General features: G+C 43.9%; 2 protein-coding genes across 11 annotated transcripts in view; both read left to right on the top strand.

Moving 5' to 3' along the window:
• MEGF11 (multiple EGF like domains 11) overlaps nt 1-27,611 on the top strand; it is a 418,300-nt gene that overhangs the window by 105,195 nt on the left and 285,494 nt on the right. For all 10 annotated transcript variants that reach the window (XM_083184347.1, XM_083184348.1, XM_083184344.1 and 7 more), the window contains exons 3-4: nt 11,568-11,669; nt 13,212-13,312. In XM_083184347.1, the coding sequence (XP_083040473.1) occupies nt 11,568-11,669; nt 13,212-13,312 (203 nt within the window). The remainder of the gene's footprint in view (nt 1-11,567; nt 11,670-13,211; nt 13,313-27,611) is intronic.
• On the top strand, nt 4,595-6,485 carry LOC146072175 (uncharacterized). The gene is made up of 2 exons (XM_083179506.1): nt 4,595-5,008; nt 5,853-6,485. Exons 1-2 carry the CDS (start codon nt 4,595-4,597, stop codon nt 6,447-6,449), a joined length of 1,011 nt encoding a protein of 336 aa, XP_083035632.1. The 3' UTR covers nt 6,450-6,485.

The following is a 27,611-nucleotide window of genomic DNA, read 5'->3' as shown; positions in this document are numbered from 1 at the left end:
GCAATATTGGTAATATCTGTCCCTTCCCTTACACGTCACTACTTTTTTTGCACTTTTACTGTTTTTTTTATATATAGATAGAATTTAAATTTTTTTTTTTTTTTTTTTTTTTTTTTTTTTTTTTTTTTTTCTTCTTCTTTCTTTTAGTCTGGCAAGATTTTGGCCGGCAAGTATCAGGTGTTTGAAAAAGTAATAGGTAGCACTACAACTACACAATGAAACAATATGATTAATATGATCATTATTATTCATTTTTTATTTGTATATTAAATAAGGCCCACTAAAAACTCACATGATAAAATGGAAAAAATAAAGAAACACAAGTAAATGTTTATATACGGGAAAAATTAAAAGCACCTATCACAACACTATAGCTATTTGGGATGATTTTGGAGTAATGTGAAATTCTCAGGCGCTATTGACTATCTGTAATTACCAAATTGCACTATTATGTTTAGAAGGACAGCACAAGCTAGATACCAAGCTCTTCTTCGTGTATATTTGTTTTTTTATGTATTCTCTTCTCTCCTTAGCCCCGATCTTAGCTTTTATAATTTTTATTTTGGGACTCACCACAGTAATGGGCCTCTGATTGTATAAATAAAAGTACCTTAGGACTACCTCCCTATAACCAACCATTATAAATAACGATACCCATGCTCCAATCCAAATATGTTTAATTGAAATATTTCTGAGCAAATATGCCTAACTATGCTCTCCACTTGACTGAAAGTTTATCTATTTATAGACATCTATTGATGTACATGATATAGATCAACTTATGTGCTTTTTTGTATTTTTTTTTTTTTTTTTTGTTTTTCTTGCTTTTTTTTTCAAGGTACATGTGTCTTTGTGTATTTATGTACTCTTCTTTTTATAAAATTCATAAATAAAAGTTGAAAAAAAAAAGAAAAAAAAAAAAAAAAAAAAATGAAGTCTGTATGTAAGATAGATTACCCCAAGAATCTCAGTCTCTATGGATGGACTGTATGTTCTAATGAATGCAAAACATTTATGTAGACAAGGGAGATAACTACTAACAACTATGTGATATATCAACAGAAGCAACAGTGCCACCACCAGTATGCACTTATACCACCTCATTTGCCACATTATAATGTGAATTATTTTGTTGATCGTGGCTATTTTTTATCTATTTTATTTCCACGGAATTACCACAGCAAATACAGGGCCTAGTTCTGAAATGTTTGTAAACCCGATATTTACTTACATCTCCGATGTTTTTGGATTTGCTGTGTATGTACAGATATGGGGCTGCAATGGGGCAGGGACAGGCTGCATTGCAGCAAACAAGGACTTATCACATTTCAGTCCCATATTATAGGTATACAATGGTTGTGTACTTGGATGTAGTCATCTGGGGTACCCTGAGGTAATTTGAGGGCTACTTAGACAACCGATTGTTCACACAGGTGATTCACTGCTGCATCTTTGGACACCGCATCGAATCACAAATGCCGGCAGTGTCACCTGTCTAATACAGACGCCTCCTACCACTTTAGCATATTTTAGCAAAGCTGGCGTGTACAGTGATTTCTAAATCAGGTGCACAGATTGGTACAGATATACCCCCCCCCCCCCCCCCCCCCTCATACATTTCTCAAACGGCCATCTGGATTGTGACTACTCACGCCCATGTGTGAACCAATCGCAGGAGCCCCAGGATTGTGCACCCGCATGGCTGTGGGCATGCTAGTTGTGGTAACTGACTCGTGTATCAGTATAATAGAAGTGCAGCTTCCATTATATCCATTTATCAGTGACATGCTGAAACGTTCAGAATCCACATTATGATAAATATTTGCTTCACATGGTGTAGTGCTATGGCCATTATCTGCGATTTCCTAATGTATGTATGCTGTGTCCCAGATTATCACGGAGTTCCCAGCAGTCTATCTTTGGGAAGGATTAGAAAGGTTAGTACTTTGGGAATCCTATAATTGCCTCGCAGTTGTCCTATCAGGAGTAACCAGTGAGGATAGAGGACCTTCTCCTTGACCATTCTGCTTGTATTAGCATATGCCATAACCACCTTGGAGAATAGATTGTTTTGTTGGCAGGTGTTCCACCTTTCATTAATCTTTCTCTTTCATTAATTAAAATAGATTTTTTCATGCAAAAATTATGTTCTGAAACTTCATACCCTCAATTAAACCCTACCAATTACTCTGTAAGAGTATGGAACATTTCCATATGCCTACCTGGACATTACCTTAAAGGAAATGTAACCATTGTAAATGTACAGTATATTGCTTAGTTACAGTATGTATGGTGCATGTACCAGAGACACAGAGATACACAGACTTTTGGTCCTCTCTTACAGTAGTTTGTCAGAGACCGTGTAAAAGCAGGATATGCCTACCAGCCTGCCCTCTAACTGGCAGCAATGCACACATTGTATTAGTTGTCTGCGACCGTAGGAATGGACACATGAGAATTAGAGCTATGTTGGTATCTGAAGATGCCACTTACTGTATATATGCAGCCTGGTCCCTCTTGGGAAACTTTAAACTCTGGGCCAGTTTCACCTTATTGCTATTTTATGTTCCTGCCTCCAGCTTGTGCTGCTCTCCCTGCTCATTTCTAGGGAATAACTAGATACTGTCACTGACAGCTAGTAGGCAGCTGCTGGAGCATTGATTACTTCATTTCTTGTGCATGGATACCCAGTTGTGTCCATTGTGCATAGATTCCAATTAGAGGGCTGGTCAGGAACTGTACACTAAGTTTTAATGACAGCTTGCGGCGCTTACCCTAGAAACAATTGGTGCGGTTCAGACTAATAGCAGTGATTACTAGAGTGAGGCCTTTTCTGAGTTATAAAAACCTGTGGTTTGCAGTCATTGTAGAATTACAGATAAACAGACACTGAAAAGTTACAGGTTATATGGCCCAGTACTGTGGTATATACTTTACAGGTACCGTGGTCTATAGTGGGTTCTGGCAGCCAGAGAGCCGCCAGATGTTTCAAACTTCAAAAAGTGATACAATGGAGTGATAAACAACCAGCCAATCAGCTGCTTCCTGGCTGCTACCTGGCATGCTACAGGCTGGGTTTGAAAAATGACAGGTAGGAGCTGATTGGCTGGGTGTTTATCACTCTCCACTGTATCACTTTTTGAAGCTTGGTACATCTCGCCCAAAAAGTGAACACAGGAGTTGGTCTACAATTCTGTTTAAACGTATATGCAGCACTAGGGCTAGGTGTGTTGCAGTAACCTAATAGCTGTCCAGGCTGCCAGTCTCTTACATCACCCTACATTGTGGTGAAAGCAATTTTTGCAGGGACACTGATCTGTTTTAAACTTGCTGGGTATGGAGAGAGGGAGCTGTGATTGGAGGTAGGAGCAGATAGGGACCGGGGGTGGGGTGCAGAGTTTTTGGGCTAAAAACTGTCACAGCTCATAGTGAACGTACATAACAGAAGCTTTCATTTTGACGGGCTTTTAACTAGTAGGTTCTAAACACTTTTCAGAAATTCAGCAGAAATTGCAATGACAATTATTACCATATTATCAGTTAGGGCATATGAATAAATAAAACATGTGGGCCTGGGGGTTATCCTAAATATAAACCTTGTGTGGTTAAAAAATATAAAATGCAGGTCTCACGGTAAAGCAGGTATCTTATGCTGGGTACACACCACGACGACTAGGGCCCGATTCTGTCAATTTAGATCCAATTCCGACCGGTTGTATGCAGATTGTATGTACTTTTGTGCATTTTTGTCATTTATTTGATCCGATTCCGATCCGATGCGCGTACACGCCACTCGTTTGGTCGCATCTTTGGTCCTACGTGCTGCAGGTAGGATCCGTCAATCCCAGGCCGACCGACCGTCAATCGCATGCAGATCGTGAGTGTTTTTTGCCGCCTCCGTCGGCCGGCCGTCGGCGCGTCCGTCGTTTGATCCAGCCTATTTGAGTGGCATTTCCTAAACACTCCCCCCGGCGCCATGTTTTTCCACATAGCAAACAGCGCTGGCGCAGCAGTTGGACTCTCCTTCTTGTCTCATCTCCCAGAACAACAACCTGGTATGTTTGCACTCCCAATGCTCTCCTATGCATGCCCACTGCTGCCACCAATGTATATAGTGTGTATAGAGCACTGGTTTGGCAACCGTGCACCGGACCATGTCACTGTTTGCTCGGGTGGGCCCCATGTGTGTGTGTGTGTGTGTGTATATATATAACCATTGTCCACCATTGCAGTATTCCATGCACTCCTCTCTGCTAGGCCCCATTCACCTGTGTGTGTTTGGTGTGTGTGTGTGTGTATATATGTATATATGTATATATGTATATATGTATATATATACATATAGATATAACCATTGTCCACCATTGCAGTATTCTATGCACTCCTCTCTGCTAGGCCCCATTCACCTGTTTGTGTGAATAGCAATCTGCACAATAAAATGTATAGTGGTTTTCATAAAAGTTTATTAACATTTTAAATACTTAAACCATAAGAACTAGGTAAACTGGTAACTATAACTATAAAATTTTTAATATGAAACAAAACATGGCTATAACTATAACAACTAAAATGGTTTTATCTTTTTACAGTCCCAATGTCCAACGCAAAAGAACAAGAATTTTTAGAAGGGTTTATCGAGAAGTATCGTTCCCATGAATGCCTGTGGCAAACCAAGTCCAAGGAGTATTCAAATAAAATGAAAAGAACCCAAGCCTTGGAGGACTTGTCTCGCTACAGTCTCCCATTTCACCCAGAGGCCAATGTAGAATGGGTGCGGAAACGCATCCAGAATCTGCGCACGGTTTTCTTAAAGGAACACAAGAAGGTGGAGGCTGCAAAGAAGTCTGGTGCTGGAGTCGACGAGATGTATCAAACATCGCTCTGGTACTACGACAGGTTGACGTTCACCCTCAGCCAGGAGTCGATGAGGACAGGAGTAGTCCTGATGGTCGAACACGAAAACCAAGAAGTCACGGCGCATGAGGAGGATAATTCGCAGTCTGCATTGGTGAGTAATTTTTTTTGGCTATCTAATTGATTCCTCCTGCCAATCCACAGCCCCCTCCCCATTAAAGTAGGCCATATACTCTTCCCTCACCTGTTTGGCTTGTGCACTCCCTGTGAAGTGTTGTGTTGGGGTTTGCAATGAGGATATCTGCACTACCTCCTCTGGCAGATCTTGGTCTTCTTGGAGTGCTGTGCCTGTAGCCCTTTGCTGTGTGGCTTTTCTGCGGAGCAAATTGTGCAGGACACAGCACGCCGTGACAACCCAGTCAATTTTGTCCACCCTCAGGTTAATGGCAGTGTGGAAAATGCGAAACCAGGATGCCAAAAGCATTTTCCACAACACGCTGTGCCCTGGATAGCCTGTAGTTGAAGATCCTTTTGTCATGGTTCAGGCCCCTTTGCGCATATGGCTTCATGACATGCTCGTGCAGGCCAAAAGCCTCGTCTGCCACAAACACAAAGTTAAGCCCCTGTTTAGTTTCCTGGACAGACGGCAAGTGAAGGGTGTTCGCTATGAGCCTTTCGTAGAACTTTGTGTCCTTGAAAGTGCCACCATCCGATGCATGGCCATTCCTTCCTACATCCAGGAAGATAAACTCATAGTTCGCATTTACCACAGCCATTAGTACAATGCTAAAATATCCCTTGTAATTAAAGTAGTAAGAACCACTATTGATAGGCTGGGCTATGTGGACATGTTTGCCATCAATGGCTCCACCGCAATTTGGAAAGTTCCATCGCTGTTCAAACTCCTTTGCGATGACTTTCCATTCATTCACGCTGGTAGGGAACTGAAATTAGAAGTAAATAGAATTGATTAGTAAACATGTTTAATTTTTTTACAGCTTGCTGACTACCCACCTGCAACCCCAGACCTGTCTGTCCTATCAGATAATGCATGTACATCGAGCGAAGCTCCTACTCCTGCACGCACTCCGCCACCCACCCTGGAACCCACTCCACCACTCCCCCGTGCAAAAAAAATGCGTGGCAAAGGAAAAAAAGGAGAAGCAGCAGCACATAAAGAATTTATGATGCGGGCACAGCGAGTCCTGCAAAGAAACCCGGACAAACATGACAACTACTTCACTTATGTGGCAGAGTGTGTTCGCAACATGGCTCCGGACCAGCAACTTACTTTTGAAAAGTTATGCATGGAGTTGGTGTATAATGGCAGTTTAGGGTATCTCAACAGTGGCACTAAAATAGTTGGCATGGGTAGTGCACCAGACACACCACTGTCATTAGAATCACCAGTGCCTACTCCGCCTGCCACCGTACCACCTTCTCCGCCTGCCACCGTACCAGGCCAGTCGAGCACAATTCCAACACATACCCAGTCAACACCTAAACAGCCTTCTCAACCCTCCCAGTACCGTCAATTCTACAGTTCTTTACTGATAGAAGATCTGGAGTCTCCTGTTTTTGAGGATCTGTCTTAAAAAATAGGCTATTTTATCATTTACCATCGACATGGTCTCAGCTGCAGGTATGTGATGGCCACTGCTCACATGGCGTATGGCGCACATCAATGGGGCCTGGACCACCAATGTGGGCCGCAGCCTTTACATATCTGCAGCAGACATCCTCTGCCACACAAGGGCCTGTTTCATAAGTTACCAGAGTGTTTTTGTTTTCTACGTATATGCTGCTACCTGTACCTGCATTACCAGAGGGAGAACAGGATTCTCCTCAATCTGGAGAGCAAACTCCATTTATTGCCCTTTTGTCTTTGCCAATAGTATGGGGTACTGTGCGACAGACATGGTCTCAGCTGCAGGTATGTGATGGCCACTGCTCACATGGCTTATGGCGCACATCAATGGGGCTGGGACCATTGCATCTGCGCCATGTGGGCCGCAGCCTTTACATATCTGCAGCAGACATCCTCTGCCACACAGTACCTTATCCCTACTGTTGTAAGGGCCTGTTTCATAAGTTACCAGAGTGTCTTTTGTCTTTGTTTTCTACGTATATGCTGCTACCTGTACCTGCATTACCAGAGGGAGAACAGGATTTTCCTCTATCTGGAGAGCAAACTCCATTTATTGCCCTTTTGTCTTTGCCAATAGTATGGGGTACTGTGCGACAGACATGGTCTCAGCTGCAGGTATGTGATGGCCACAGTTCACATGGCGTATGGCGCACATCAATGGGGCCCGGGACCATTGCATCTGCGCCATGTGGGCCGCAGCCTTTACATATCTGCGGCAGACATCCTCTGCCACACAGTAGCCCGTACTTATTGGGAAAGTTTAAACTGGGTCATACATACTTAAAAGTTTATATATAGTGTTTTTTTTTTGTACAATATCTTTTATATGGTATTATAATATATTTGTGTTGACACAATAAATCTATTTACTATTTTACTATTTACACATGATTTACATATGAAAGGCCTAAAAAACCTGTTTCTGTCCTAGGCCTAAATTATAAATAAAAAAATTTTGTTTGCACAATAAAGTGTACGGTGTATTTTTCATCCTTACCTTGCAATACTGGTACTTCAGCATCTTCACAATGGCTTTGCAGGTCTCCGGGATGATGAGGCCCAAAGCTTGCGGGGAGATGAGGGATCCAAACTTCAGGTCAGCAAGAGACCGTCCTGTCGCCAGAAACCTCAGGGTCACCACCAGCCGTTCCTCAGCAGGGATAGCCACGCGATACTTGGTATCCTGCTTCTCGATGTGGGGAGTCACCAGACGCAGCAATTCCTGGAATGTGGCATCATCCATCCTCAAAAAGTTCCGGAAATCGTCTGGGTTATTTTCCCTGATGTCCCTGAGCAGTGGCATGTGCGAACGAGTCTGACGCTGCAGTAGCCACTGCTTTGTCCAGCATGATCTTGCTCTCCTGCGCTGGGCCCTCTGACGCCTGAGCTTCAGCACTGCATAATAGAGCAGGTAATGTTGCTGGTGACTACCCATCACTGCATTCTCCATAGTGCAGGGTTAAAAGACACTTTGTAATGGCAGGCAAAACAAAGTAATGTGTAAATAGCTATGTCCAGCGTTCAGCAGGTATAAACCAAGCCTCACTAGTAACAAAGCAGAAATACACTGGTTTTAAATGGCTGCTGCTATTCCTATCCCCCTCTGCTAGTCCAGCCCCTTCATTCAAATTTCAAAGGCCAATCTGACGACGGTCGCATGTGTTCTTGCAAAAAAACAAAAACCAGCGATCCGACCGTCTTAACGACCATCGCGGGCGCATCGGGATCGGATCTAGATCGTTCCGCAAAAAAAACACAATTTTTGCTAATCGTTTGCTGGGGACTGCCTGGGAGCTCCCGGGAAGTCTAAGGGAAATTGTTCCATGGTCGTCTATCGGTCGTGGACGACGGTGGTCGTCCTGGTGTGTACCCTACATTACATTTAACCCATACTTTAAGGAGAATTTTTGTTTTTAAATATTATGGTTATATATGATTTTTCCTTTTTAATGGAGTTCCTGAACTGAAATGTGTACAAGAAAGCCTTAACTTACTCAGAATGGTCACCTAAGAGCTCCCAGCGCAAATGTATTGCCCTTTGCAGCGAAGACGCGGACTCGCCCCCACTTTCTGAAACGGACTCCCTCCCAATCCCCAAACCGCCACACCCTGTCAACCAGGCTCTGGATTCTTCTGCATCAGTGCTGTAGCTGCATTGCAGCACTTGCGTACTTGCATGTACACCCATCATAGGACAATTGAATAATTCAAAGTGCATCCATATCTGGCCCTTTAGCAGTGACTGCCTTTTGCTTAAGAGTTTAATTATGATATATTCTATATACACCATTGTCCGAAGGAAATAAAAGAAGATCTTGCATTGGAAGCCAGGGCTGAAATTGAACGTTACTTTTCCTTGAATGGCCAAATGACCTTCACATCTCCATGTTAGCCCGTACGTCAGATTCCACTTTGAATTGGGAGCGGCGTGTACTGAGCTGGTGCAGTCTGAGGGTGATGTTTTGTAACTTTTATTCCAATCACAAATGGAAGGTATTGATTTTGGGAGAGCAGAGGCAGTGTGGCAGGCACCCAATCGAGGAGAAACAAAAATGAAATACCAGAATTGATTGGTTCCACTGACCAGGACGACTTTCTTACTTAGCTGGTAATATCTCACACGGAGAGAGAGGTCAGAGATTAGGCTCTGAATAGGGAGGGCCTCTTTTAGCTAGCATGAAATATAAAATAACTCACATTTCTGAATGTCACCGGGCTCTCCTTGATGGTAAGAGAATGTGAAATATTTTACTACACAAAGAACAAAATGCTGTAAAATCCAGGAAAAGACTTTCAAGAGATAAGATGTGAAGCGCTGGGAGCTAATCCTTGAGTGAGGCAGCATCAAAGCGTTTTGCGCGGAGTAGACACAGTGCGCAGGGAGCATGATCAGGGTGGGGGAGTTGGGAGGTGTTTTGTTGATGAGGGCTCCTTTGTATCGAAATTCTCATTTGGTACCAAGGGAAAATCAAGAATATGGTCTGTGCGCCCTGGAGTAATCCTTTTTTTTAAATCTCTTTTATAAACTTTTTATATATCCAACAAGATAAGAGTGTTTATACAATAAAACAGAGGAAAAAAAATATTATAGCCATTTAGCTCATTCACGTTGTACAATTGGGGCTACCTGTGCTCTGCTGCACTTTTCAAAGCCTCTCTGTCTTTGGTGGCATCAGCCACTGGATTAAAGTGGGCAACTATATTCAACACAAAGCCAGCTGTCTCTGTGGTTCCCAAACTCGTCCTCAAGGCACCCCAACAGTGCAGGTTTAGAAGATATCCATGGTCCAGCATAGGTGGTTGAATTAATTTGGTTGAGGTACTATTAAGTCACCTGTAGCCAAGCATGGATATACCTAAAACCGGACCTGTTAGGGTGCCTTGTGGGCTTTTTTTGTTTTTTTGAATCTGAGCCATTCTTTATATTGAATATAATTGCCCCTTTTAATCTACTGTCCAACACAGCTGGAGGTGCGGCAGCATTGAGCAGTGATGCATAGTCATTTAAGCCCTTGTTGTACGCTTGTGTGTACAGATTTTTTCTTTGTATGCACAATGAAAGCTGTCAGCTGTCCTTGCACAAAGGTACCTATTATAGGTGCTTTATTTATTCTGCTGTTGCAAAGACAGAAGTAGAGTAGCTTTTATCTAGTGGGCCAACAAGATGTACAAGGTTACTGTAGGCTAAAGCACCATTGTTGGGGAATCTTTCCTTTCTGTAATTCTTATAGCGGGTACACCAGTGCTGTTTTGCTTACGATTCGATCCCGATTTGATGGGATCTAATCGAATGGTACGCAAAATGCATTTGATTTGACTATATAGTACAGATCTGTGCTATATAGTCTTGCCTGTCAAGACTATTTTTCTATTTGATTTACACTACACGGGAGCGCGCATTGGGATCGAATGTAGAAAAACCATTCGATGACCATTCGATTTTCTCTTCGATTTTGCTTCTATACGAAAAACCGAATAGAAAGATTGTGCATATCTCACCGTGTGTACCCTCTGTTACTCTTCCTGCTGCCTTCATTCTCCACCTCATTCTGCCATTGTCCCATATGCCTGAGCAATCTAGGAATGGCCATCGACCATTGATGGTTTGCCGCCGATGGTTGAGGGTTTTGATATTGTATGGTGGAGGTCCGAAGGCTCTCTGCCATAGATAGCACAGATGATGTTTTTCCTATCGGCAGGCATGCCCAGAAATAGATAAGATGTCATTAATGGTTTCATGCTATCAATGTAAAGCATTAATGGCTCCCTCTGTGGAGAGCATCATTTGATGACACACAATCCCGTAAGTGGTCAAAGCAGCAGGGGGTGAATGTACATGACTTGTACTTGTGTGACACAAATTCAGCACACTCACTTACTACTGTGACCGCTTGAATGATCTGATTGGCTACTGGTTTTTCTGTCCATATCCACTTAACACTTGGGAACAAACCGACCAATTGGAGTTGAAAAATTATAACTGTAAAGAGCTTGGACCTAGATCAGAATCACCTTAAAATACCAAGTAAAGTCACAACACTGAGTGACATTGAGTTGTTTCTAGAAGAAATTATCCATTGAGAGACATCATTGAGCTATTGGGAACTTACAGGGTAAAACAAGAACAAGCCATGTTTAATTAGTGTTCAATAACCTTCAGAGAGCTATAGGTTTCATAATTAAATCATACCAGCCTTTTCCCTGCAATGATACAATTAAAGACAGTCAGCTGTGTCAAATATGTTCTTATGTCAGCAGCACTTAACAGCTTCTGGCTATCCTAACACTGGTCAAACCCAGGCTCACTGACCAACGAAACTGCTGTCCCATGCATCCCTTCCTCAGTCATTCTGCTAATAGTGATTGGAAAATTCAGGCGATACTTGCATGTAAATGTGGTGTCACGAGTCACGGCACATATTTTAAGTGTAATTGAGGGCATTTTATTTTTGTCTGCATTTCCCTTTTGATGATACTACGACATTCTCTATTGCTGATCTACACGAAAATCCTTCCAAGTTTCCAGAAACCATTAACCTCTCATCTTCCTTCTTATCTCTTCCAGCTACGCTGTGACGGTGCAGGAATCCTACGCTCACCCTTTTGATCAAATATATTACACACGCTGCACGGACATCCTCAACTGGTTCAAATGCACAAGACACAGGTGTGAACCGCTGTAACTGGCTTGGGGCTGTAGACTCCATCCCTACTGTATTGCCGTATAGACTAAATTGGGTACTTGTTTCCTAGCACGGCGCCCGCAATTTTGATTGTATTAATCGCGGCTGCAAAAATCTCGTCGATCGCATCGCATGCCAACCAAATCGCATGCAATGCGATCGACACGATTTTTACATTGGAATCAATGTAAAATGGTCCCTGAGACCCAATTTTACATTGATTTCAATGTAAAAAGCCCCAAAACCCCCCATTTTCATTGCAAACCCCCCCTGATGGGTGAAATGGCCCTCCATTGTTAACGCCAACCCACTATTGACGCCAACCCGAAGCGTGGCAAGCGCAGCGAGCCCGCGAGGGGTGGCGGTACGCTTCCTAGGACCTTTTCATACCCCCACTATCCACGTGGGCGTGGAGTTGATTTTATAAAGTGAGGCGAGCGCAGCAAGCCACCGAGCCCGAAGCGTGGCGAGCCCCGCGAGGGGACGCGCATAACTTCACAGATATACGCGTCCCCTCGCAGGGCTCGCCACGCTTCGGCCCCACTTAATAAATTCAACTCCACGCCGACGTGGATAGTGGGGGTATGAAAAGGTCGGAGGACGCGTACCGACGCCCCTCGCAGGCTCGCTGCGCTCGCCACGCTTCGGGTTGGTATCAATAGTGGGGTGGCGTTAACAATGGGGCGGCATTAACCATACTTAATACCCATGAGGGGGCATATACAGTGAGAAATTGGCCATATTGGCCCTTTTCCCGTTGTTGCCTATGTAAAATCGCGTCGATCGCATCGCATGCCATTATAATGGCATGCGACCGACGCGATCAATGCGATTTTAACTTTAAAACTCATTTAACATTGTTTTCTCTATGGGAAAATCGCGTTGATCGCGTCGATCACATAGCGGGCCATTATAATGGCCCGCGATGGATGCGATCAACGCGATTTTCTCTTTACCGGCAATTAAAGCTGGTAATTGACAGAAAATCACGTCCATCGCGTCGATCGCATGCCTTAAGTACCTTAACTTAAGGCATGCGATCAACCCCGACGGGTGCCGTGCTAGGAAACAAGTACCCTAAATTGTGCTACTGCTATTTACCTGACACTCCTCATTTAGCGGGGTATTCAATTATTTTCGGATCTTTCGACCATGTCAATAAATCTGCAATTTATGGCCATTTCTTAGGGTGAATTGGATTTGCCCTACTCAATGCCGTGCTGACTTTGTGACTGGTCGAAAAATGCGACACGGTCAAAAACCACGTGGATCATTTTTGGTTGAATTTGCATGTGTTTTCCACTGCTCTTGGGTCTGTTTTTGCCCAGGTTGAAAATGTACTAAACACGGGCAAAAATTCCCACAATTGAATACTGAGAGGGAGAATTAGTTAGTTGATAAAAATGCACTAATTGAATACCCCTTTATGTGTAACATATATTTAAATACAAAAAAATAACACTTTTTTTAGAAAACAAAACTAAAGGTACTTCGTGTAATCCCGTCGTATCCCATTGTCTCAATAGGATAAGCTACAAGACCGCATACAGACGAGGGCTGAGAACCATGTACCGACGAAGGTCACAGTGCTGTCCGGGATATTATGAGAGTGGAGATTTCTGTGTCCGTATGTATCATATTACATGTGTCCATCAGTTCTGATGCTGATGTCACTGTATTATAAATTTATGTCACCTCTACTTACCACGCAAGGAGAAGGGTTTGTAGCCTCAGACTTTAATGTATGGAGCTATTAAATGACAAGCTGTAGCTAACGCGTGTTACCTCATAGATTCTGGAGTAAGTGCATGGTGCTATGGGTTAATGCATTTGTGTTGGCCGTGATAAGGGCAGTAGTAGATACTTACAACGGATTTTGACCCACGGGCTGTCTGCATCCTGCGGACTTATTGTGGGCTGCAATTTATTAGCCCCAGGCACTGCTTTGAGGATGATTGAAGATTGTAAGATAATTAAATCCTGCTCTAAAGCTGGGTACACATCTATACAATCCCTGTTTTCTTGCGACCGTTCGACCGGACATAGACACGTCGGACTATCCACAAACAACAGCCGATACGCGCGTACACACCTGTACAATTTTACTTGCGACGTCCGATGTACTCCCGTCCAAACAGTAGCAAGAAAAAGGTTGTAAATTATCAACCTTATCAATTATTATGATAATAATAATAATAAATAAATAAATAATGGGCTGGGTTAAGGTCATACCAAAACAAAGAGGCTTGAGTACAGAACCTAAACAAAAGTGATTCATTTTTTACATCAGTACTGGCTGTGCAGAGAACAGTCAGCCTGCAGGGTGACTATGGACAGATACGGCAAACTGCTATAAAGACGGGGGAAAGCGTCTACAGTCATCCTGAAGGATGACTATGGACAGATACGGCAAACTGCTATAAAGATGGGGGAAAGTGTCTACAGTCAGCCGTCAGGGTGACTATGGACAGATACAGCAAACTGACTGTAGTCGTGTACCCCGTCTTTATAGCAGTTTGCCGTATCTGTCCATAGTCACCCTGCCGGCTGACTGTAGACGCTTTCCCCTGTCTTTATAGCAGTTTGCCATATCTGTCTATAGTCACCCTGCCGGCTGACTGTAGACGCTTTCCCCTGTCTTTATAGCAGCCGGCAGGGTGACTAGGGACAGATACGGCGACCTGCTATAAAGATGGGGTGCATGTATATTATGATTATTTCTTTAAATATACATGGGGAGTGGTAAACGCTTCTTGTGCTGTAGGTGAGATCATGTAGCTACGGAACGCCCACATGCGCGTTCCAGCTTTGGTAGTATAATCGCAAGAACGGCCAGCATATCGATCGAACGTGTGTACACACTGCACTTTTGTTCCGATATGGGCCCATCCTGTCGGATGAATATTAAACAGCACTGAACCTTCAACCGACCGAGTATGGACAGACAAGACCGTTTTTGGCCGTTTATCGATTATACAGAGGGAGTCGGGACAGCGTACACACCTATACAATCGAACGGCCGTTCGTCCCAGAACGGCAGAACAGCCCGATGATTGTATATATGTGTACCCAGCTTAAGTGTGTTATTTGAACAGATATGTTCACATACTGTACATCTATCCTTCATGTGCTCCAAGTCGCATAACACATAATAAAAAGTGACTTGGTAGAGGTTCCATTTAAACTACAATAAATCCAGAGATTAAATTATAGAGAGAGAGAGAGAGAGACAGCACTAATTAATTATTCAGAATAGGCGGGTGGAGAATCCTTCATGACGTAGATAGGAAAACATAATATCCAGAGGATATAATAGCCAGCACTCCTTTGTTAAAAAGCAATGTCAATTTATTTCATGTGACCAAACTCAAAATCTTAGGACTGGGATGCAACTGATGCCAGTAATTAGACATTTAGAAACCATTCGGCATAGCAATATTCACCAAGAGCAGAGCATAAACGGCAGTCTACGGGCCCATTTCGGCTTATCCAGCCTTCATCCAGAACAGTCAGTCCAGGATGAAGGCTGGATAAGCCGAAACAGGCCCATAGACTGCCCTTTGTGTATAAATGGAACCTCTATATAAATATACTGTATGTATGTATGTATGTATATATATATATATATATATATATATATATATATATATATATATATATATATATAGCTAATTGATAGCTCGCACAACACCTATGAAATAAATAAATGTCCGTGCCCAGTCATATAGAATATATATTTGCCATCCTAGTAGAAAGGAAGAACCAGCACTGGACCACCAGATGAAATGAAAAAATCTCTTTTAGTGAGGCAACTTTATACAGGATTGTAGCATCATAATCCAAGCTCCAGAAACGTAAATCCAGCTACTAACACAGTTATAACACAGCTCCAAGTGTGACAATTGCATGGGACCAATTGGTTTTCCCACCCTCAGGCATAACACATTGAATACGTTACCGTGACCGGATCTTAGTAGCCGTCTGTCAGTAGGTCCTTGATGGACCGTTTCGGTGCCCTGCACACCTTCCTCAAAGGGACAAAGGACTGTCCTTTGTCCTCCCGCGGAGTCAGCGGCTCCCCACTTTCGGAGGTCACGACACAGGAAAACAGGAGGCTGGGTAGTGATAGAGGTGTGTGGGCATAAGGGGGACTAAAGAGGAGGGTGGGAGACACTGTGCAGCTTCTGCCAGTGGGTGGGGGTCCAGCGTGGCAGTACAGGAGTACAGGACGGACCTGTGACCGGATCTTAGTAGTACTAAGATCCGCCTACTAAGATCCGGTCACAGGTCCGTCCTGTACTCCTGTACTGCCACGCTGGACCCCCACCCACTGGCAGAAGCTGCACAGTGTCTCCCACCCTCCTCTTTAGTCCCCCTTATGCCCACACACCTCTATCACTACCCAGCCTCCTGTTTTCCTGTGTCGTGACCTCCGAAAGTGGGGAGCCGCTGACTCCGCGGGAGGGGGGGTTGAGGGGGGTGGGGGTGTCGCAAATCGCGGTAGGGGGGGTCGCGCGGGGGGGGGTGCCGCGAAGCATGGGAAGGGGGGGCGCCGCGAATCGTGGGAGAGGGGGGCGGCGGGTGGCGCTCACCTGGTGGCTGTGGAGTAGGTTCCTGGGCAGCATGGGGAGGCAGAGGGTGTCTGGCACTGTGGGCTCACTGGGCTGGTTCTCTGTCATGTGAGTCATAGGCTCCACCCAGCGTTAGAGACACACTCACATACTTTGAGTGACAGATGTAGCCAAATATATAAGAGATATATATATATACTGTATATGGATGTATATAGGAAGTAGGTGTGTTTTTGTGTTAAACGCAGGGAAATTTTGGTACTTGTTTCCTAGAACGGCCACAATCGTTAGTAATTGTGTACCTTAAGTTAAGGTACACGACTAACATGATGGACCCGATTTCCTTTGAAATCAGGTCCATTTTGCCGGCAAAGGCAAAATCGCGTTGATCGCGTCGGTCGTGTGCACTAACATGGCACGCGACGCGACCGACGTGATCAACGCGATTTTGCCATAGGGTTCAATGTTAAAATATTTTTAACATTGTAATCGCGTTGATCGCGTCGGTCTTGTGCCATTATAATGGTGCCATTATAATGGCACAAGATGCGATGGACGCGATTAGCAACATTTTACATAGCAAACAATGGGAAATGGCCCAATATGGGCCATTTCCCATTGTATATGCCCCCGTCATGGCTATTGATTAATGCCCCCCCCCTTGTGAACGGCACCCCACGATTAACGCCAACCCAAAGCGCGGCGAGCGAAGCAAGCCCGCAAGGGGCGGCGGTACGCGTCCTCCGACATTTTCATACCCCTACTATCCACGTCGGTGTGGAGCTGAGAATATAAAGTGTGGCGAGCGCAGCGAGCCACCGAGCCCGAAGCGTGGCGAGCGCAGCGTATACCTGTGAAGTTATGCGCGTGAAGTTATGCGCGTGCTCGCCACGCTTCGGGTTGGCGTCAATCGTGGGGTGCCGTTCACAATGGGGGCATTTGAGCCATCAGGGGGGTTAAAATTGGGGTCTGGGGACAATTTTACATTGAATCCAATGTAAAATAGGGTCCCAGGGACCCTATTCACATTTGAATCAATGTAAAAATCAGGTCCATCGCATCGGTCGACGCGATTTTTCCGACCCGATCAAAATCGGTGTGGCCGTTCTAGGAAACAAGTACCGAAATTTTTTATTTGGTTGGAGGATAGAAAATGTGTCTTACCTGCTTTATTGATTTCAATGCATTTCTCCCCTGAAGTTTGGTGCAGTTGAAGACATATAACTAATCAAACCGAGCAGCTGTTAATTCCCTTGCAAAGGCTAGATGGGAGTGTCATTTACCTGTCAGTATGGCAAGGAAGGAGGAGTCTAAGGTATAAAAGGAGTGTCTGGGGACGATTTGTCTTGATGGCCAATGACAGGAATGCTGGCTGGTGTCTAGGAATTATATATCGGTTAGATTGTGATAGGGCCGTGAAAATTCACTGTTAGATGGTTAAGGTCTGTGGTCATCCTGATGACGCCAATGTGTGCTTACACATATGTCAGAGTTGCCTACTTTCTGGCTCTCACCTGCGGGAGGGAGCAGCCAGCTCCGTGAGGCAGGGGGCAGGTTCGCCGGCATGGTGAGAAATGGGCGAGTCGGAGTGTGGGGCTAAGAGGGTAACACAGTGTTTGGGGGTGTGGCCAGCATGATAGCGTCATCGTGGCCATGCCCCCCGCCATGCAATGCAGGTACTACAGGCATTTTACAGAGGTGGACAGGGCAACAATGATGCAATTCCCGTTATTTGGTCCCACTGACCCCCATCGAGGTGGTGGGGGTGGGTGGGGGGTTGTTTGGGTGACTAGTGGCAATGTGGGGGACTTTCCCCCCTCTTCGGCGGATAGTAGTCGGACCCGATCATTGGGAGCCTCCCTGCCATTCTGGGAGGGTAAGCAACCCTAATATATATGTGTGTGTATGTGTATACATAATATATGCACTCACTTTCATCCAAATATTAGATAATGCATCTCCCCATATTCAGGTTTCCTCGTGTATAATGGGGAGCACAACAGTATAACACTAGTGAAAGTACCTTCAGCATAAGTTTAATTCACACAGTAAACAGATAAAACACATGTACACAATACATAAAAAGTGCAAGAGAGCATGCTTGTTGTGGCTTACTTCCCACTTCCCAGCTGCACCTGTGTCCTATGTGTCTTGGATTGTACCGCTTCCATTCCTCGCTTTGGTTCCCGGTACTGTGCATAGACACTCCCTTCCCTGACAAAGTCCGAGATGAAGAAACACGTTGGGCATTTCTAAAGCCAGCAAGAAGCTAGAGACTGGAGTGCAGGTGAAACCGAGAAGCGGTAGCCATGACTCCATTGTGGGGAGTAAGCCAGGATAGGAGAAAAAATTTAACTTTGAATGAAAGAAGTGATTATAGTATGTTGTATATTTTATGTTACATTTACACTTTTGCTGAGTATGTCTTGTTTCTCCTTCAAGCATTTAGGTGAACGTCTATTTTGTGGAGGCATCTCCAGAGACATATGTATACTGTGTGTTGGATGGAGTGTATAGGCATACATGCACACAGTTCTGTCATCAACAGGGACTTCCATGTCTGGAGTCCCAGGCCCTGACAGCAGTTATTTATGTGAGATTATGGCTGCTGTACACAGAGGTACCTCTGTCCCTCTCTTCTAGACAGTCTGCCCTAATGTCCCCTTGGGGTGGGGGGTGTCTGCAAATCGTGGGGGGTTGCGGGGGCGGGGTTGCTGCGAATCGTGGGAGGGGGGGGCGCAAATCGCGGGAGGGGGAGTTGCTGGGGGGGTGCCACGAATCGTGGGAAGGGGGTCGCGGGGGGTATCGCAAATCGCAGGAGGGGGTAGCAGGGGGGGTGTGGTGCCGCGAATGGCGGGAGGGGGGGTCGCGGGGGTATTGTTTTGCCGCGAATCGCGGGAGGGGGTGTCGACACATGAGAATGAATATGAAAACATTCAAAAATTTCAAAATAAATATTCAAAAACTCATGTCAACCTTTTTCATTGTCGACCATAGCCATGTCAGTGTTTTGCATGTTCCATTTAATCCTGGGGTTGCTGTGAATTGCGGGAGGGGGGGTCGCGGGGGGTGGGTGCCGCGAATCACGGGAGGTTGCGGGGGCAGGGTTGCTGAGAATCGCGGGAGGGGGGGCGCGAATCGCGGGAGTTGCTCGGGGGGTGCCGCGAATCGTGGGAGGGGGTGGGTGCCGCGAATTGTGGGAGGTGCCTTGCACCTCCCACGATTCGCCTTGCACGCACAAAAAGTGCTTTGCACAAAGCAGCTATTGCTTGTTGTCAATGAGATCTATTGTGAATTGAGTCACTAGCCCTAGATTATGGATTTTACAGATCACTGTACTGTACTGCAGTCTGGATTATAATGATCACTGTGTACTGTGATGCATGCTACTTAATACTCATGACTTTGTGGTGTACTGCAGGCTGGATTATTTTCATCACTGTGTACTGTACTGCAGACTGGATTATTCTCATCACTGTGTACTGTATACTGGTCACTGTGTACTGTACCTTGGGTTAGATAATACTGATCACTGTGTACTGAACTGCAGGCTGGATTATACTGATCAATGTGTAATGGGCTGCATGCTGCTTTATACTCATCACTGTACTGCAGTCTGGTATATGCTGATCACTGTGTGCTGTACTGCAGACTGGATTATACTCATCACTCTGTACTTTACTGCAGACTGGATTATACTGATCGCTGTGTACTGTACCTTGGGTTAGATTATACTGATCACTGTGTAATGGGCTGCATGCTGCTTTATACTCATCACTGTACTGCAGATTAGTATATACTGATCACTGTGTACTGTACTGCACTCAGGATTATACTGATCACTGTGTGCTGTACTGCAGGCTGGATTATACTGATCACTGTGTACTGTACTGCAGGCTGGATTATACTGATTACTGTGTACTGTACTGCAGGCTGGATTATACTTATCACTGTGTACTGTACTGCAGGCTGGATTATACTGATCACTGTGTATTGGGCTGCATGCTGCTTTATGCTCATCACTGTACTGCAGATTGGATTATACTGATCACTGTGTACTGTACTGAATGCTGGATTATACTGATCAGTGTGTACTGTACTGCACTGCATACTGAATTATGCTGATCACTGTATAGTGCACTGCAGACTGGATTATACTGATCACTGTGTATTATGCTGCAGACTTTATTATAATGATCATTGTGTATTGTGATGCAGACTGAATTCTAGAGATCACTGTGTTTTACTGCAGACTGGATTATACTGACCAATGTGTAATGTATTACAGACTGGATTTTACTGATCATTGTGTTTTGTGCTTCATGTTGCTCTACCCTGCATATTGTATTGTGTATAATAGAGCACTGCTTTATACTGATCATTATGTAGTACATTACAAGGGTAGAAGTCAATTTACCGATGGACACAACACCGACACCCATTGACCAACTGTCACAAACAAATTATCGACATTCATTGTGCCAACATGTTCAAAATACCAACATAGTAAAAATGCAGACAGGTCAAATGTTGACATGAGTTTTAAAGGAAATTTTGCATAAAGACTTGTTCATACTTTACTATCCCAGTGGACCTGGAGTGGGAACATAATATTGTGCCGAGCGCAGCTACACTATGCACCGTGCCCGAAGCATGGTAAGCGCAGCGAGCCATGCAAGGGGACATGGTACACTTAGACAGTGCCCATGTTGACATAGACAACAAAAAAAACGTAGAAAGTCATGTCAACAATTTGACTATGTCGGTATTATGAAGATGTCGACATAATGAATGTCGGTATTTTGTTCGTATCAGTATTTTGACCGTTAATGAATGGGTGTCAGGATTATGAACATAGATATTATGTCCGTCAGGAAATCGTACTGAACCCCAGTACAGCATTAACCTATACTGATTGTTTTGTATCGGATCTTGGGCATACTTTCCAAGGATACTTATTGGGGATTTGGCTTCACCTGCCTGAGACATGTGAACCAGGTAAACCAAATCCACCATTACCTGTCAGCGGTCAAGGCTAATAGGATAGTCCAGGTGTGCTAATTAGCCTCAGTAATTAACAGCTCCAATTTAGATTTGGTGTACATGGCATAGTGATTAAAGCAACACTTTACATTTCCAGCACCCTGGCCAGCTGCTAATCTTTTTCATGTAATCATCACTACACTATACATTAATTATTATTATTATGAATATAATAATAATAATATATTTTTTATATTTGTGTGTATATATATATATACCCCTTGAAGAAGTCTTCTAAGACGAAACGCGTTGGGCAGTGCCTGCTGACTCCTCCACTAAGTTAAGTTATTCACTTTTTAGACTTTTTAAAGTGTATATTATTTATGGAAAAAAATTTTTTTTAAAAAATTTTTTTAGCATAAAAATTCCCCTCCTCCATTTTTTAGCACTCATCAAGTGTAGGCTTTTTAGCAACATTGCCGCATTTTACTAATTCTCTATTGTTTTTTCTATAGAACTTGTATTTATATTATTGCCTGTTTCCCCCTTTTTTGGTGCTATTGTGCACTTTTTGTATCAAATAAAACTTTTTTATTATAAAGAGCTTTCTAGTACATAGGTATTTATTGTCGCTGTTTCCTCTATTCCAACCTTTCGTATATATATATATATATATATATATATATATATATATATATATATATATATATATATATATATATATATATATATATATACACAGGTTGAGTATCCCGTATCCGAGTATCCGTTATCCGAATTATTCCGAAAACCATACATTTCAGAAAGTGGAAAAAAAAATTTTTTTTTGCTAAAAACTCACTGGGGACATTTGTAACAGCATCACTGGGGACATGATATGTAACTGGCACTATATATGTGCAAGAAAATGATTGCTTGGCATTCAAATTCAATATCTGAGTTAGTACACAAATTTTGTTTCATGTTTTGAAACCTTGTTTTTTGAACAAATAAAATATATTTGTGTGTATTTTATGTGGTAATAAAATATATTTGTGTGTATTTTATGTGTTTATACAGCATACATGCAAGATACTTCAAAATACATCATTGAAATATATTAAAATATTCCGAAATACGGAATAATCCGTTATCCAAAATTCTCCTGGTCCCGAGCATTTTGGATACGGGATACTCAACCTGTATATATATATATATATATATATATATATATATATATATATATATATATATATATATATATATATATATATATATATATATATATATATATATATATAGTACTTGTTTGTGGAACAGAGGCTTGTAAAGCATTTCACACACTGCGATCAGTTCAGGTACAATTGTGTTTGGCTATTCTGCAGAACTTTCTTCATACTGTAGGCACCTCTGCCCATGATTTCGCTTCTACAGCTGCTGTATTCTGCATTATGTCCCTAAGCTGCTTTGGAAACTAAAGTGCTTGATTGGCAAGTGGTAAAGAGACTTTTTTTTTTTTTGCAGAAGAGATGTTCGCTTAGTATTTCATACAGTGTTCATTTAAGGGGCAATCATGTACAGCTATTCTGCTGAACTCTCTGCAAATTGTCACAAGCTACTGTAGGCATCTCTGAATGTATTGCATGACGTGGATCTCTCGTGGCATGGTGTACCGTACTGAAATTCTGTGATTGGAACGCCATGCTGAGATTCGGGTGCTTGAATAGTGCGTTATGATGATAGGTGTAAGAGGACACATCTGTATGTTCCCTCTTTTTATTCATTCCATTACAATGCTCTCTGTATTGTATGTATCTCACTGGAATAGTTTACACACATATTCTGCAGCAGTTTACAGCAAATACTTGCCCTTGACATCAGTCCTTTCCCCAGTGGAGCTCACAATCTATATTGTGGGTGAAACAGAGTACCTGGAGGAAACCCAGACAAAAACATGGACAATATAGAAATTATGCCTGCACAGTTAGAGTCATGGTGGGACCTCAGTGGTTTTAGGAAGTAATTATAACCATTACACCACCCTTGCTGCATTACAATCTAACTGCATGGTGTCAAAAATATCTTGGAAAAGTGCTGGGTGTTCCATTGTGGTGACTTAGAAGTGGCTAAACAGATGCAAGGAGATGGACCGTGTTATTGGAGTGTTGCGGAAGTGGTTGTGGTGCTCAAACAGTTACATTGGAGACCATACTCAGATGGAAAATTTGCACCTGCAATAGGGTTTGTGCAAGTTTCATTGGTGCAACTGAAGATGGAATTTACAGTGTGTTCAGCTACTCATAGTGTGCATCTTAGTCCTGCACAGTCATATGCACGGATGCACGCCCAGGGAAGTTTTTTTTTTTGAACAATTTATATAAAGTCGCAGACAGGGATTCACCAAAATACACACCGGCATCTGCATCCACCTGTGACTGCCGTTCTCAGCAGAGGTATCCAGAAGTAGGCTAACCCCTGTTTCCATAACATCATTGTCCTTAACCCCTTCCCGACATTTGACGTACATTTACGTCATGGCCGGGAGGTACTTCCCGACACATGGCATAAATGTACGTCATGAGTTTAAACTGTCACTGCGTCTCGAGACGCAGTGACAGAGGGACGATGTCTGCTGTCCCTGACAGCAGACATGTCCCTGCATGCCCAGGGGGGGCTGCGATGTCACCCCCCCGTCGGCGATCGCTGTGATTGGCTGTTCAGTGTGAACAGCCATTCACAGCGTTTTCCTGTGTTACCAGCGAATCGGACGCTCGGTAACACAGGTGTCAATCACCGCCGGGCGTCAGGGGGCATGAGGGGGTCATCGGTGACGATGACACCTCACCCCACCCTCACCCCACCTGCCCCCAAGGCTGTGATTGGTCCGTGGGACCCACGGACCAATCACAGCCAAGGCGCGACATTTAAACTGACGGTGACTGCGCTGCAGACGCCATTCCGGTCTGGAATAGCGTGCAGAACGGTCACCGTGCCTGCCTGCCGTGAATACCGACCTGATCCTTGCTAATACTTACCTGATCCTTGCAAATACCTTACCTGATCACCTTATCACTGCTTGTAGCGTGCTGGACGCTTCCTGGATCTGACTTCCTGAGACTTCCTGCTGCTGCTGCAGTGTGATAGAGAGAGAGAGATAGAGAGAGATAGAGAGAGATAGAGAGAGATAGAGAGAGATAGAGAGATAGTGACAGAGAGAGCTATATTTTGTGTCTGCTACCCCCCCTTTTTGGGGGTGCAGGGGTTTTCTATATATATATAACTGTCAGTGCTGCTGCTGCAGTGTCATACAGTGATAGATAGTGATAGATAGTGATAGATAGTGATAGATAGTGAGAGGTAGAGAGATAGAGAGATTTGTGTCTGCTACCCCCCCTTTTTGGGGGTGCAGGGGTTTTATTTTATATATATAACTGTCAGTGCTGCTGCTGCAGTGTCATAGAGTGATAGATAGTGATAGATAGTGAGAGATAGAGAGATAGAGAGAGATAGTGACAGAGAGTGATAGAGAGTGTATATTTTGTATACTTTAAGGGAAAAAGGGAAGGGGGTGGTGACCGGTGCACAAGAGATAACAATTTGATTTATTTATAAGAGAAGATAAGAGGATCCACAATCGAGAATAATTATTAAAGGGGGATAGTCAATCTCCCTGTTTCTAACAGTTGGTCAGGTGGAGGTGCGCCCAGGAGAGTAAATGGGTTACTAAGAAAAAGAAGAAAAAAAGACTCTCTCTTTGTTGGGGCACTCTTGAATTATTGAGATTTTAACAGCAATAAAAGGATATCATATATTAAGAGGTGGGGGAAAAAAACCTACAGACCACTTGCCTGTATATGGTCCAGAGATAGGAAAAGTAACTGGTAGAAAAGTACTAGACAACAAGGTTCAGGAAAGTGGAGTTGCAGTCCCTATGAACGGGGCTGTCTCCAAATCCTATTTATGAAAGTGTTGCAAATATTAAAATATAACTTTTAATGTAAATTCTTTAAAATATCCTAGACAAACATGTAGACAGAACAAAAACATATATATAAATACACAAACATGTGCAGCAGGTTAATGCGATGCAGCACAATCTGAGACCGCTACAGATAACCATGCACAATAGGGCTCATATGTTGTAACTTAGTACAGAAATAATTGCAACACAGTTGCTTTATATCTTAAAGGCTTGGTGGGTGAAAATTACATCCGTCACAGTTGCACCCAGGAATGGTTCCTTTTCCTGAGTGTGAGGTAGGTACTGCAGAGGCCTATAATTGTGCGCTAAGGGATTTTTGTATCAATTATTTGGACATTACGGCATCCATTCTTTGGACACTGTCGGCATTTACACAGAAATTGACAATAAAGATTGTTCCAAATGACTGCAATTGGTACAAGTGTACAAATCAAAAAATTATATTGATTTGTCTAAGCTAAAGCAAGCTCATGTAGGTTGTGTACTGCCGACCACTGTTGTGTCAACATATAACGCCTGTCATCAGCAGTATATTAGTCGGTGAGCCGACACCTGAGTGTTTCTCATGCACAGTAACCAACTAGTCAATAAGTATTGTAGCTAGCACATACAATGTTGCCAAGATCTTATCACAATCTGTCCTCCACTGTGTCGGCAGTTACACAAATGTTGGCATTAAAAATCAATATATAGTAGTGGTTAGCACAGATATGCAGACAAATATGTATATTCAGCCGACCATTCTCGTGTCGACAGAACAGATTATCCTGTGCTGTCCTTACTGATGCACTGCAATCAAGTAATATCAAGATACTATCACAATCTGCCCTCCACTGTGTTAGCAGTAACACCAATGTTGGCATATGAGGATTGATATACAGTAAGGGTCAGCACAAGTATATAGGCAGATATATAGCAGCCTACTGTTGGTTATCCTCAGCCAGCAGCTTTTGTGTCGACAGAGCCGGTTATGCTATCTACTTTTTAAGAGTATGTCCCAAACATTCTAGCCACAGTGAGCGTGATATCCGGTAGGACATGCAGGATTTACAGAGAACAATTTTTAACACTGACAGACAAATTCACCAGATAGCTTGAAGGCTGTATAACTGTTCAATTATCTGAGTCACACATCATCTAGAAATGATATAGGCGTTCCCGCAAAGTAATTGGATAGGGATTAGGAATGTGTGGGTAGAGGATTGGAAAAGGAGTTGGGGTATACACCAGGAAAAGGGTAGAGGAATATGACAAGGGAAAAGAAGGGGGGGGTTTTTGGAAGAAATGAAGAAAAGAGTGGAAGTAGAAAACAGATAGAGAAAAGAATCTGACTGTATCCACCGGGTATGAGTGATCCCACCAACTTTATATACCCTTGACAGAGGTGGGGTAGTCTGGTTGGAGGATTGGAAAGTCTCCTTTTCCACTCTGGCAGGCCACCCCCGTCCAAATGTCAGCTGCCACCTAATAGTTGTGGGCTTTTATGGGTATTGTGGGGAAAGAACTCTGTCCCGAGTGGAGTCAGAAGAGTAAAAAAAAAAAAAAAAAAGGTGCTACCCTTATAGTGTAAAAGCGGCTGCTGCCCACCTGATATACCTATCACTAGGGGTGGAATACTGTATGCAACTAGGAGAGGTCTCCCTTCTCCTGTTATACCTTCATACGCCCCCCGTAAGCTGCCATCCGTGTTTAGATGGGCTTTTTTAGGTATGGTGGGTGAGCGGGCTTATCGTGACACCAGGGGATTTATTACACCTACTGGAAACAAAGGAGGACGGGGGGTTTGGTAAGAAAAAGGGGGGAATTGGGGGGGAGACAGAAGGTGGCGGATAAGGGGTAAGGGAAGGAGCCAGGGGGGAGAGGAGGTTATAGGGACGCGGGTAAACGAATACCTGTGAGTGCACACACTGCACTACGCTGAATGGCTCTGTGACTGCCCCCAAACGGGTATGCTGTGACTGTCAGACGGCTGTGTCCCCGGAATCTCGTGGAGAAGACGATCAGGGTTGCTGAGACGATACTCTGGCTGCTGTTTGTAGCAGGTGAGGCAGAACTGATGCTATAGGTGTCTGCTTCTGATGCCGTTAGGTCAGTGATGGAAACGCTGTGCTGGCACTAGGGCCCGTCTATGATGCGGTTTGCTGCTGCTGTTACTGGTGAGATAGAGCTGGACTGTAGATATTCAAAGCGCTGGAGTTGCGCTAAGTCAGGTCAGCGGCGCGGCTGCTGTGGTGAGACAGAGCTGGACCGTGGATGTCCAAGGCGCTGGGATAGCGCTAAGTAAGGTCAGCGGCGCGGCTGCTGTAGTGAGACGGAGCTGGACCATGGGTGTCCAAGGCGCTGGGATAGCGCTAAGTCAGGTCAGCGTCGCGGCCGCTGTGGTAAGACAGAACTGGACCGTGGATGTCCAA

The sequence above is a fragment of the Crinia signifera genome, chromosome 4 (genome assembly GCF_055691185.1).
Source record: "Crinia signifera chromosome 4, ASM5569118v1, whole genome shotgun sequence".
Lineage (NCBI taxonomy): Eukaryota > Metazoa > Chordata > Amphibia > Anura > Myobatrachidae > Crinia > Crinia signifera.
This window is presented reverse-complemented; position numbering and strand designations above follow the sequence as displayed.

Excerpts from the sequence above, each read along its gene's own strand:
- LOC146072175 (XM_083179506.1), top strand. The coding sequence starts at position 4,595 with ATGTCCAACGCAAAAGAACAAGAATTTTTAGAAGGGTTTATCGAGAAG. Across the intron at positions 5,009-5,852 it reads ATAATTCGCAGTCTGCATTG|CTTGCTGACTACCCACCTGC; the intron begins GTGAGTAATTTT and ends ATTTTTTTACAG.